Source organism: Amphiprion ocellaris, chromosome 1 (assembly GCF_022539595.1).
Source record: "Amphiprion ocellaris isolate individual 3 ecotype Okinawa chromosome 1, ASM2253959v1, whole genome shotgun sequence".
Classification (NCBI taxonomy): Eukaryota; Metazoa; Chordata; class Actinopteri; family Pomacentridae; genus Amphiprion; species Amphiprion ocellaris.
In genome coordinates, this window is record NC_072766.1 from 671,310 (window position 1) to 685,439 (window position 14,130).

A 14,130-nucleotide genomic window follows, 5' to 3' on the forward strand; every position below is an offset into this window, starting at 1 on the left:
ATACACATATTTAACCGGTTTAACCCTCGTGTCGTTCTGCGGGTCAAATTGATCCGTTTTAAAGTTTGAAAATGTGGAAAAAAATATATTTTCACAGTGAAACTTCTGACGTTCACATTTTCAACATTTTTGGAAAATCTTTGAACATTTTTTGGTGTAAAAAAAGAAATGTTAAAAATGTTTCTTAAGAACATTCACATAAAAATCAACCAAAATCCAGCGAATTTCACTGGATTTTGGTTGATTTTTATGTGAATGTTCTTAAAGAAAATATCAGAAGTTTTATTAATATATATGGAATCACTTTAGATATTTTTTGGGATTTTTTTGCAAGATTTTTACTCATTTTTTGAAAATATTTTCAAGTATTTTCTTGCCAAATTTGGGGGATTATTTTTTATAAAACTTTTAAGGGAAACTTTCAAGAAATTATTGGAATTTTCTTCCTAAAGGTTTTGCAAATTTTCAGAAATTTGGGGAAATATTTTTTGCTGAATTTTTGGATTTTTTTCAAACAAGGAAACAATATTTTTTGGTGCCTGTTAATGAAGACAACAGGAGAGTTAAAACTAACACAGCCTGGAGTGTTCTGGAAGATGTTGTGTATTTGTACAGAGCTGGAAAGATTTTCTCGTATTTTGTGCACCTGAAATCAATGAGGAGGGACGGAAGAGCAGAAGCAGCTCACTGAACACCACAAACTGCAGCAGAATTTCAACAAACGCTGAACATTAAACCATCCTGAAGGTGGAGTTTTACTGCTTTAGCATCAGTTCAGAAACTGATGAACGAACATCTGGACCTTCAGCTCCCCACAGAATCACAAACAAGCTGTAAAACCAACAGGAACAAAACAGCACACCAACGTCACAGTAGCTGAAAAATTAAAAATCTGGAGTTATGTAAGCGTTTGTCTGGATCTCGGCTGGTCTGGACCGGCTGAATAAGGAAGTGAAGCAGCAGCAGTGGGGTTTGCAGGCGTCCTGTCTATACCAGAGTGCAGATCTCCTCTAGGGGCTGTCAAATGGAGGGCAGTGGGATAGAAAGAAAACACTGAGTTCTGTGGAAACATGCAGCATCCCTTCAATAATGTACGAAGCTGTCTGGTTCAGAGAGGCATTGAGGTGAAGCTGTTCCTGTTGCTTCTACAGCTCCAGAACAGCGTGACTCCATGAATACAGCAGGACGTACGAGATGTGGCGTTCACAGCCTCTAACAGACTGTTAATATATTGGGTTTCATTAATGGGACAAAAACATAATGAGCCCTTAATTACTGTCAGAGCGAGAATCAAACCAATCTGAGCGTGGAGTCATCAGCAGGCTGAGCTGAGCCGCTGTGGGTTTACTGCCATTAATGAATCTGAGGCTTCATAAAACAGAAATCTCTCCAGATACACTGCAAAAACTCAAATTCTTACCAAGTTTATTTGTCTTATTTTTAATCAAAATGTCTCATCCCACTTGATTTAAGATAAATTCTCTTAACAAGAGACATTTCAGCAGATGGAGGGACTTGTTTTAAGACAATGCATCTTAAATATCTTGTTAAGTCAAACAATCTGGAAATTATCTTGTTTTGAGTTGAATTTTACAAGAAAACTCATAAGTTTAACCCTCGTGTCATCCTGTGGGTTAAAATTGACCCGTTTTAAAGTTTGAAAATGTAGAAAAAAATATATATTTTCACAGTGAAACTTCTGACGTCCACATTTTCAACATTTTTGGGGAATCTTTGAACATTTTTTGGTGGAAAAAAAGAAATGTTAAAAATTTTTCTTTAAGAACATTCACAAAAAAAATCAATCAAAATCCAGTGAATTTCGCTGGATTTTGATAGATTTTTCTGTCTGTTTCCCTGAAAAGTTTTATTTAAAAAAAACAAAAAACAAAAACAAAAACAAAAACATATCTTATTTCAAGAAATCTGACCAAGCCATTTTTCACTTGTTCTATTGGCAGATTTTTTTTCACTTATTTTAAGGTAAAAGTTCCTTGAAATAAATTTTTTTTTTCCTGTTTTGAGAGGGGCATTTTTTCCAATGTAGATGACAGCTTGAAGATCTAGGAGCAGAATCCTGCTCAAGACTCGAGCGCTGAGTTTGTGATTTGGCTGTGTGTCGGATCTACAGCCTCTCCTTCTGGTTCTCAGTTTGTCTCGTCCTTGTTGAATAATTTATTAGTAAATGCAGGCCGCTGTCGGAGTTCTGCTCGATCGCAGGTCTGCACACATGCATGAGAACAACAACGAGGCTCACATCAGCTGTTCGGAGACGGCTAATCACCATAGTGGAGCTGCAGGTCAGGAATCAGAAGCTGCATCTCAAACACCTCATTTCAGGCTCGGCTCACCGTCGCTACAAACGTCTGAAGTCTTTACAGAAAATGACACGAGATCTGCATGTGACAATCCTTCCTAATATTTTAGAGCTGCACTTTCACTCATGTTTAGGAGCAGAAATTATTCAGCTGCTAATCTATTTGGTCATCATTCTCTTCTTCAGGGAGAAATAAATGTGTTTAACCCTCCTGTTGTCTTCATTTACAGGTACCAAAAAATATTGTTTCCTTGTCTGAAAAAAAACCCAAAATTCAGCAAAAAAATTCCCCAAATTTCTGAAAATTTGCAAAAGCTTCAGGAAGAAAATTCCAATAATTCCTTAAAAGTTTCCCTTAAAAGTTTAATTTGAAAAAAAATCCCCAAATTTGGCAAGAAAATTCTTGTAAATATTTTCAAAAAATGAGCAAAAATCTTCCAAAAAACCCTAAAAATATCTAAAGTGATTCCATATATATCAGTAAAACTTCTACTATTTTCTTAAGAACCTTTGCTCTTTCAGTTAGATCGATCCGGTGCGGTGGTGTTCTCTGCTGGGATTAAATGCCCACCCACACTGCAGGATTCACAGGAAACAATACCTGCCTGTAATCCAGCCTCCCTGTTTACTGTTCTGTTTACTGCTGCTGATGCAAACCCAATACTTCCTGCTGCTGCTAGTTTACATCTGACAGAAACACGCAGCAGTCACAGGAAAGGCGATGGTTTTGTGTACAAATACAACAATTTTCAGAGCGGGGATGAGTTTTTAATTTTTCAGTGAGTAATGGAAGCGCACACCTCAAACTTCACAGCATCGACTGTGTTTTCTCTCTGCACAGCGGGAAACCAGACTGCTCATGGCGAGATGGGAAAAAGCCAATTACTGACAGACTTTTTTATTAAGAGAACATGAGTTTATTTGGCTGCCAGTTGCTATCCAGCTGTTCTAAAGAGAGCAGACTGTTAATACTTGATCCTGTGAACTGCTGCTAACGCCACATAAAACAATACTGAGTGTGAATATATCAGCTCAGAGCATCTATCTCTCATTACGGGGCTTCAGGATTCGACTGAAAGTAGATTATTACAGTGGAACAAACAGCAGCAGTGTGTTGGCCCTGAGCTCTGTGGGAATATTTTATTATCCAGCCTCATATGACATTACTTTATATTTCCAGCACATCAATACATCTCTGTGGTAAATGCAGACCTGAAGGAACGCACAGAGTCCCACCGCAGTCAGACACAATGAATTCCTGTTTTATTAAATAAAAGCGTAAAGTTTGACCACAGGTTGGAGTTGTTCCTGAGTGGATTATACCGAGAGAGAAATGAGTTATTGGAGCTTAAAAGTGCTGAAATAAGCACGAAAAAGGTTCAGCAAAACTTCCAATTTATTCAGAGTTTAACCCTCTGGTTTGAAAGGCCGGTTTTTTATTTAAAAATTAAATAAAATAAAACTAAAAATCTGGAAAATGACACCCTTTACAATAGAAAGAAAAAAAAGTTGTCAGATTTCTAACTTTCCTCTGGTCCTCGAACGGATCATCTGTCACATGCTGATAAATTGACCAAATCTATATTTAAAATCATATTTCGCTAAATATACAAAAATGAGCTAAAAACAAACCGTTTGCATGAGCCACATTCTGTAAAAGCTCAAAAATTCTGCATTTCTTGACACAAAAGTGGAGCTATAAGTGACTCAGCTTCAACCAACAGTCAGGTGACAAAAATTTAGGGACTTTTTAGCTGAAGTCGGCTGAACTGCAGGCGGTGTAACAATGTAATGAGTGAAATAACTCTAGCATATTTAAGATTGAGTCAGGATGGTGAAACATCTTTTTAACACTGATGTGCAGAATAGTGTGATAAAACGGAGTTTGTAAAGGCTGTAAAACTAATCTGTATATTGTTGTACTATATTTCTGTACAATGCAAATTTTATACTTGTACTTTTCTGCTTGTGTGTGATATTTTTGGGACATATTTTACTAATCATGTTTATCTTATTTTTTTTTCTATTGCTTAAATTTCTAAGACTTGAAAGGGAGCAACTGTAGTGTAAAATATTTCCCCTCTGAGATTAATATTATTATAATATAATAACAATATTATAATATCAATATTTCTGATTCTGATTCAGCCACAATTTTTTTTTCCAGTACTGGCACCACCTACAGGCATTTAGAAAAATGTTGCACAAGTTGATTCCAGTTTTTTTAAATATATAAAAAAACGATCAAAGAAATTCCACTTAGATTTTTATCTTTTATTAGAATTTATGGCATTATAGCTGTGTTAAGATAAAATAAACTTCATTGATCCCACAGTGGGGAAAGTTCAGCTCCAAAAGAAAAAGTATAAAGCAGTCTAAAAATAATTAAGACAAAAACACAGTGCAAAATTGCAGAGAAACATTATATACAGATGATTTTTTTTTCTTTTAAAGAAGACTACATACAAGAGGTTGAAGTTGTATCAGTTATTGCACAGAATTAAACTTATGTAAAGTAAACTGCACTGAAGACTTATTTGGGTTCTCTCTACTTGTAGCCAAAGAGGTCCTGGACTTTATATTGCAGTGAAAATGAGCCAACAGACAGTGAGGAAAAACTGCAGAAAAATTAAACTGGAGCTGTTTTAGTTGGAGAAATCCTCCTAAATTTTAAAATCCAACAGATTTCCAGCTTCAGGGACTGAATAAAGCCTCATATGAGCAGGAAGCGGCTGCAGAAGGAGGAGCTCTTACCTTAACTTTGGTGTTGGCCGGGATGTTGGTCTTCCATCGCACCGTGTAGTAGCGGTTATCTGTGATCTTCTGGCTCTTGGGCAGCGAGCTGTCGGCCCAGGTCACCTTGATGGTGTCGTGGCTCAGCACCGAGGCCTGAACGCCCACGGGAGGCATCATGGGGGTGGGGTCTGGTACTGGGGTGTATGGAGCATGGAAGAGTTCGTACAGGTCAACATCGGGGTCCATGGGGTCTGCACATCAGGCAGTAAACCCGCATGCATGCACACACACACATACACACACACACACATTAAAATGACCAAAATTAAAGAAAAACGAGAAGCGTGGTGGAGTCAGACAACACCGGATGCAGGGAGGGAACGCAGAGGAGAAAAACAAGGTTAATGCGTTAAAAATTGAAGGGTTGAAGGACGATGGTGAGGGAGGAGGAAGGAAAGGTGATGAGAAAGCGACAGGGATGGGATTGGGAAGGGCGAAAAGAAAGAGAGAGAAGATTCTATTAGAAAAACAGACACTGACCTCTACAATAGGACAAGTCTATAAAGAGGCTACTGCTGAGTGTGTGGCGTTCTATCAGTAGCTACTACAGAGAGAGGCAGAGATACTCAATTTATAAGGAAATAAAGATTACAGTAAATGGAAAACTAGAGTGGAAGCAGAACCCACAAACCCCACATTCAGAGTTACACATTAGCTGGATCTTTTCAGAGAGAGAGGTGTATTTACGGATGTTTACATCACGGAGTTTTTCACAACATTTCAATGTAAAGTGGATGAGGTGAGGTGGGGGAATATGTGTCTCCTCACAGGGCAACATTATGTTCTCCAAAACTGTAGAGAGAAAATTGAGGCTTCTGAAAGAGGAGTCTGCAGGCGGAGTGGCTGTGGATTTCTACTGTATATATAGTAGATCATGTGCTGCTTCTGTGCTCAGCTCTAAAGGGAAAAAGCTTCCAGTGAAAGGCTGGATGTCACACTTTCATTTCCAGTCACACTCTGAATCCATACTGGATAATGACGAACACATAGCGGTTCTCCAGTGGCAGTCTGAGAACAATAATCCCCTAAAAGATGTATAGAAACTAACGGCTGTTCCTCTCCTGCTGCTGCTTCTCTGAATGATGCAGATTTTAACTTGTGTTCTGTATAATTTTAATATTCTCGTATTATTTCTGATAATTTTTCTCATCTCATGAGCCTTTTCATGTCTACAGAAACGTTAATGTCCCTCTAAAAGAAAAGAAATGATGCTTTACATTAAAACATTCAGTATTATGTCAGTTTCTTATATCTGGATTGTGGCTATATAAAAACAGATGTGGTTTAAATCTTATGTGGTTTTATATTATTAAAATACACTATATACAGTACCTTTATAAAAAAGTGTTCACCCACCTTAGAAGTTTTCCCTTTATTTGCTTTGGCACATTGACTATAATTAGATGTTTTTGACAAGAATTTACAAAAAAAAAGACTTTCAGGGCTGCACAGTGGCGTAGTGGTTAGCACTTTCACCTTGCAGCTAGAAGATCCCTGGTTCACGTCCCGGCTTTCCCGGGATCTTTCTGCATGGAGTTTGCATGTTCTCCCTGTGCATGCGTGGGTTTTCTCCGGGTACTCCGGCTTCCTCCCACAGTCCAAAAATATGCTGAGGTTAATTGATCATTCTAAATTGCCCGTAGGTGTGAATGTGAGAGTGATTGTTTGTCTCTGTATGTAGCCCTGTGACAGACTGGTGACCTGTCTAGGGTGTCCCCTGCCTTCACCTGAGTCAGCTGGGATAGACTCCAGCCCCCCCATGACCCTAGTGAGGATTAAGAGGTGTATAGATAATGGATGGATGGAAGACTCTTTCATGTCAACGTGAAAACAGGTTTCTGCAAAGAAAAGGCTGTTAATTAAAATTCACTGCACTTAAATAAATTCTGTTTTAATAACTGTTTTAACCAACTGGCTGCACCTGTGTTGAATTAGACGAGTCACTCACATTACTTTTTATATTTTTAATCAGTTGATTTTACTGTCCAGAAATCTGTTTTCACTTTGACATAAAAGAGTCTTTGAAAAAAAAAGAAATTAAAAAAGCATGATTCAGCAATAAAAAAAAAAAAAACATTTCCAAATGGTGTGAATATTTTTATAAAGATTAGATTATTTAGATTATAATGTCTATTCTGGCTCATTCAGTAGAAATTTGGTTTCACTTTGACATGAAAGACTCATTTTTTTGGTAAATTCTTGTCAAAAAAGCCAAATGAAATTCAATACGATTCAGTGTTTAATATAATTAAGAAAAACTTCCAAGGGAGTGAATCCGTTTTTATAAAGACGGAGTTACGTGATGATCAGCGTACCTGAATCCGTCTGTTAGCAACGTTACTCAAAAACGGACCACAGATTTAGATGAAATTTTTAGGGAAGGTCAGAAATGACGCAAGGACCAAGTGATTAGATTTTGGCAGTGATGCAGCTTATAGTCTGGATCCACAGATTTGTTAAAGATTTCTGCATCACTGTGAGATAGTGGCACGGAGTCACTGTAACCATGACAAGTGAACGCTACATGATCACATGATTGTGATCCTACTACAAATCCACCTCTGAGGACTTATCAGGACTTATCCATCAGAAATGATCCAAGGAACAACTGATTAAATTGTGGGGGTGTTTCTGAGTCCCATCAATTCCTGCCGCCTGCTACATATTTAGGTCACGTGATGTTTATCCACACAACACACAGTTAAACACCTGTAATAAATAATATTCAGCAGGTTGCACAGCGACAGCCCGTTTCTTCATTGCGTGTTCATGTAATGGTGACAGTGTTTATATGAGCTGCAGGGTTTCATAAAGCTCCGTGAGTTTGTGTCTGTTGGAGGCGGACACACTGAAGGATAAACACTTCTAGACGGCCTCCAGGTTCCTGCTCCCGGCTCTGTCCTTGGTTTGGTTGGAGATTGGAGGAAAAAGCTTTGACCAGTCACCCGTGATGCCTCTCCTCATCGTCGACCACTTGTTGGTCGCTGGCTCTCCACCTCGCTCCGTTTGACACCTCTTTGTGCACAGCTGCCCTCATTACATTCCCCAGACCGAGCCTGGATGTGGTTGTGGAGAGGCTCTGAGGTTTTGGAGTGGCATGTGGGCTGAATGTCTTTACCGGCTTCGAAGAATTCTCTCTTCAGTATTTACAAGGTTGCATGAAGCCAGCTTGTCCTTGTAGAAAAAACATGTTTTTATCAATACAATATGGGTGAAATACCTCATTTTCCTGCTTTTCAGAGAACACGTCATGTTATTATAAAGCATTCAGCCTAGCGCTCTCAGCCGAAGTTCACCAAGTTCTTCCCAAGTTTTTTTTTTTTTTTTTTAAAAGTAAAAGTACTATGTAGGTCAGCTCGTCTTTTTAATCCCGACTTGAACAAACTGGCAAGAAGGGAACGCACCCCCGAGGATTCAGCGGCAGACGATGGTGGTGGGCTTTGGTTCTGCTTTGAGAGGAAGCGTTTGGATCTGACGAAGGGTTGCCAAAGCCACCACAGGGGGTCCGCAGCGATATGCACGAGTGTGTGTGGAGGATGTGAGGAAGCGGAGCGTCATGGAGAGAAGTGTACAGTATGATTGTGTGTTGCTGTGTGTGTCTCCATACCACCCCCCACCCTCCAAGCATGTTGACGTGATTCATGTCATCCAGCATCCCACCCCTCTAAAGCTCAGCGCTGCAAAATATGTGCTGCTGCAGAGACAGACCGGAGCGATCAAGGCTGAGCTGGGAGGCGGGAGGCTGGCTGGGAGAGGAGGTGGTGCAGACCACATCCTGGGAACCCCAGGGAGCAGAGCTGGGTGTCTTCTGACTCTGTCACACTACGCTGTGTGAACTCAGGTTGACTGGCACTTTCAGATCATCCGTCACCGCTTTGGAGCTTCTCTTCTACCTCTAATTGTTAACAGGGCTGTGATCTGACGCTTAAAGAATTGTGTGATTGTGTTTGTATTCAGTTTAAATCGCTGATGCTGGCTCATATTTACTAAATCCTTAAATATTAATAAAATCAACAAATACTTTCAGTTAGATGCCCTTAAAAAAGTTGGGTTTTGGAACATTTTCAACATCCGAGAAGCCTGTTCGCCTTGTGTTTTAATAATCAGGACAAAAATCCTGATTCATATAAACTGAGTGGCACTTTCAGATCATCCATCATCGGTTTGGGGCTTCTCTTCTACCTCTAATTGTTAACAGGGCTGTGATCTTGAAGAATTAAGGTATTGTGTGGCTGGCAGCTAAACAGAACTGTCCATATTTCATTCACTGATGCCTGATATTTGAGGCTAATATTTGCCAGCCCAGAAGATTATATCCCCTCAACAAACATTTTGAGTAAAGCTCCCATAATAATTGGCTTTTGTTTTCTGTTTAGTTTCTGATTCCACAGAGTGACGACAGAGATACACCTGAAGTAGCATTCACCTACTTATGCGCAATATCTGATACCTCATCCTCTTGTATATAGTCTTCTACATGGTATTTAAAAATATCAGTATATAATGTTCTCTGCAATTTTTGCACCATGTTTTTTTCTTATTTATTCTTGCACTGCCTTTATACTTTTGTACTTTTTCTTTGGAAGCTGCTGTAACTGTGAACTTTACCTGCTGCAGGATTAATAAAGTTTATCCTTATCAATTTATCAATAATCGGCCAATAAAAGTACAGATAATCTAAAAAATGCCAAATATCAGCCACGCTAATCGTAATATCCCTCATTTAGAGTTTTTTCTCTGGTGCACAGCAGCAGCCTCTACCTCAGAACTTCAAATCATCCCAGTCAGCACATTTGGCATTAAAACATCCTCCAATAATCTTTCTGGCCACATTTTAGAGCCAGAAAATCTGCTCCAAGATCTGAGAAGCTCCTGTGTTCTAATAATCAGGACTGGTAATCTTGGGGTGAAATTGGACGGTTTGATCGTCTGATTAAAAAAAAGAGACTGGAGTGTAGCGGGGGCCGTGAAGAAGAGAAGGAGAGCTAATTAGAGCAGCCAGTCACCCCGGTGGCCCTTTGTCTCCTCTGTAATTTAGAGTCCAGACACATTCTGTGTGATAATGATGTCAGGTTAGAGGGAGCACAGATAAATGTCAGTCTGAGTCTTTTCTGTTTGGGGTGAGTGTCTGTTCGGTGAGAGGATTGTCTCTCTGAGTCCCATCATCGCCGCTATTAGGATAAAATGCAACACGTATTGAATTCCTGCTTTGAAGTGCATCCAAATCTAAGCAATCTACTGTATTTTTCTGCATGAAGACATGAGATTTTTGTGTACTTGTGTGCGTTTCGTACCCGACTGCGGCCTGGTGATGGCGCTCTCGTACACAGGAATCCCTTCGCCCACGTTGTTGAAGGCCTTCAGAGTGATGACGTAGTGCGAACTCGGGTCTGAGAGAGAGATGAAGATAGAAGCAGAGAGAGGGAAGAGATGAAGTGATGCAGTCGTGTAATCAAACCAAAACTCTCGAGACTCTCCACTCATAATTGCGATATTAGCAGAGAGAGTATCTGAACACAATCATTCCTCTCACTGTGACTGTAATGAACACTTCAATTATGCCTACAGAGATATTTCTGCAACACTTTCCTCCTCTAAATGTCTAAATCTCTGCGTTTCCTGCGATTATTTTGAAACTATTAATCCACTTCTAGACCCCCTTCCTGGTTCCTGCTGTGATTACCTCCACAGGTGATCAATTAACAAAAGCAAAGACTGATTACAGCCAACACAAGGAGACCAAAAACCATCACTTCCTTGGGTTTTATTAAGGAACAATGTTGAAATTACCGCTAAATTAGTTTCTCAGAGGTTAAGGAGAGTGAAAAAGGCACTCGACCAAAATTAACATTGAAGAAAAGAGAATTTTAATGAGATGAGACTTAATGCTGATGTTTCCTTTGGTTAAATGACAGCAAAGTGCTAAAATCACCAGAACCGGTTTGTTTCATTCAAATATTATGACCTTTAATTATTGTGTCCCCATTAGCCCAATCTGTGTAATTACTGGCTCAGGCGGTGGAGGAGAAGAGCTCATTAATTTCCTAAATATTCACTGTGGGGTTCAGATGAATCACTGTTTGTGTGTCTTCAACTTACTGTCACATCAGATAAATCGCATTTGTGTTTTTAACATCAAAACCTGCCAGTGGGTTTCAAAGGTCTTTAAAAAAACTCAACAAACAAACCCCTGACATCCACGACAAACAGCAGCTTATTCCATCTGTCAGGACACCTGCAGCTAAAGCTCACATGATGCATAAAATACAGACATTAATCTGTGAAATGTCTCACATTATTAGAGCAGGAAACACATGTTGTTGTGTTAGCTCTGTCTTATGAAATTAAATATATAGTTTGAGGTCGCTGTCAGCTCTGATATTAGGAAGAGTGTAGAAATAGTAGCTCTTTTTATCCAAAGTCTCCTCATGGCACAGAAAGTAATCAGACATAAACGTGTATAGTATGTTTGGTATTATTTCTACGATCTTATTTAACCCTCAAAAACTCTAAATCCGTCACTGGGATTGAAAGGCACATTATATTTTTATAAAAAATACAAAAATTACACCAGTTATCAGAACCAGAGACTGTAAATAAAAAGAAAGAATTTTCTTGAACCACTCATTTGTGATGTTGTGTTCTGTCGCCAAACTGAATCAAATTCAAACTTGAAACTGTGATATTCCATCAGAATCACAGTATTCTACATGCTTCAATTAAAATTAACCAAACCTGAACCATTTGCTCTAAATAGATTCTGTAAAAACTACAAATTCTGCGTTCCTTAGTGTAACCATGAAGACGTGAGTGACATGGATGCCATCAACAATCATGTGATAAAAATTCAGGGATTTTTGGGCTGAACTGCAGGCCGTGTTTACACTGAACAGCGAAGTATAAAAAAAACAGAATCATATTTATAATATGTCATCATTTTTTAAAGTATTACTAACACATGTGGGCAACAGGAAAAATGTTGAACATGCTGATTCCATGTTTTCTGGAAAACTCAACACAGTTTAGCTTGAAATCAAAATATTTCACCAAATGCACAAAATATGTAACGTGTCACTTAAAAATTGGTCAAAAATAAACTGTTTACTCTAACATTATTCTGTAAAAAAATAAAAAATCTGTACTTCTCTGCTCAACTGTGAAACTGTTAATGATTAAGCTGGGAAAAGCAGTCGCAGAACAAAAATTCTGGACGTTTTCCACTGAACTAGTATAAACTGCACAGAGCAGGTAGAAGACAGGTATGGAAATAAATTAAAAATGTAATTAATAAAATATGCACAGTATGTAGAACCACCATTTCCCCCCAGTGTTGCTAAAACTTTTGGGCACTTGGAAAATGTTGTCCATGTTGATGTCAGTTTTTTACATTAGAAAATATCATTGAAATTTCACTTTCATTTCTTTTGTTTTTACGATTCTTTATTAAATGATGATAATGACAATGATGATATAATATGATGATGATAATAATGATTTATGCCATTATAACTGAGTCATGCTGCACAGATGACACCTCTGAGTTCTCGCTGCTTCTTCATGGTTGTGCTGATTCTACAGAGGTGTAGGACTTTAGATTGCAGTGACAAATGAGTCCACAGTGATGGAAAAGGAGCAAAAATTCCTTTTAGAGGGTTAGCGAAGATATTCAGTTCAACCCTCCTGTCGTCTTCATTTACAGGCACCAAAAAATAGTTTCCTTGTCTGAAAAAAATCCCAAAATTCAGCAAAAATTCCCCAAATTTCAGAAAATTTGCCAAACCTTCAGGAAGAAAATTCCAATAATTCCTTAAAAGCGTCCCTTAAAAGTTTTATTTTAAAAAAAATCCCCCAAATTTGGCAAGAAAATTCTTGTAAATATTTTCAAAAAATGAGTAAAAATCTTCCAAAAAATCCTAAAAATGTCTAAAGCGATTCCATATATATCAGTAAAACTTCTAATATTTTTAACTTTTAAGATTTCCACCAAAAATGTTCAAAGATTTCCCAAAAATGTTGAAAATGTGGACATCAGAAGTTTCACTGTGAAAATATATATTTTTCCCACATTTTCAAACTTTAAAATGGGTCAATTTTGACCCGCAGGACGACACGAGGGTTAACTGTTAATATTTACTGTAGGGCAAAGACACCACATCAATATCCAATCAACAGAATGAGACAGATGAGTGAATAAAAAATACCAAATCAATATCTAAGATAAACTAGGTCAAACCAAACAGAAGGAGGAAGTGCAGGATGTTCCTACCGAGGTTCTCGATGGTGTAGTAGCGCTGCTTGTAGTCCACTTTGATGGTCTGGGCGTGGGGGCTGCCGATGCCGTAGCCGATGGAGTAACCTCGGACCACGATGTCCTGGTTCTCGGGCGGCGTCCAGCTCACCACGATGCTGTTGACCAGCGGCCGGACGTGCAGGGAGCTGGGCTGGTCCGGCACACGGGATTCTGGTGAGCGAAACGGGAAAAACTGATCAAAATCTGGTGACAAAATGAGAAAAAAAGCAAAAAACATTTTCAAGATTTGGTGTTTTTACCGTCCAGGTCGCTCTCAAACGTCTCCACTGTGATCCACTCAGTCGCCGGTCCGGTTCCGTTCACCGTCATAGCCGACACCCGGAAAGAATACTCGGTTCCTCTCTCCAGACCTGCACAGGAACAAGCAGAGCGCTTAAACCAGGGGTGTCAAACTCATTTTAGTTCGGGTTCCACATTCAGCCCAGTTTGATCTCAAGTGGGCCGGACCAGTTTTTACTTTATGATCAAAATGACAAAAGTCAGATAAAAAAAGACAAAAAAAGAACAAAAACAAGACAAAATATTGTGAAAATAAGACACAAAACATCAAAAAAATGAGATAAACGATACGAAATAAAGCAAAAAGAGACAAAAAATGAGACAAATAAATTACAAAGCGACAAAAAAATGGACAAACAACAAATGGGACAAAAACCACAAGATGGCACCCAAAATAGCAAATAAAGCAAAATACAAATTGACAAAA

The 14,130-nt window shown here is 38.7% G+C and overlaps 1 protein-coding gene across 10 annotated transcripts in view; it reads right to left on the reverse strand.

Annotated features, from left to right (window-relative positions):
- The window catches only part of neo1a (neogenin 1a), a 242,255-nt gene that overhangs the window by 19,119 nt on the left and 209,006 nt on the right, over positions 1–14,130 (reverse strand). For 8 of the 10 annotated variants that reach the window (XM_055011913.1, XM_055011908.1, XM_055011906.1 and 5 more), the window contains exons 14-17: positions 13,664–13,774; positions 13,380–13,574; positions 10,408–10,503; positions 5,072–5,304 (exon numbers count right to left, since the gene is read on the reverse strand). In XM_055011913.1, coding sequence (XP_054867888.1) covers positions 5,072–5,304; positions 10,408–10,503; positions 13,380–13,574; positions 13,664–13,774 — 635 coding nt within the window. The remainder of the gene's footprint in view (positions 1–5,071; positions 5,305–10,407; positions 10,504–13,379; positions 13,575–13,663; positions 13,775–14,130) is intronic. The other 2 variants (XM_055011915.1, XM_055011898.1) reach the window with 1 other exon arrangement.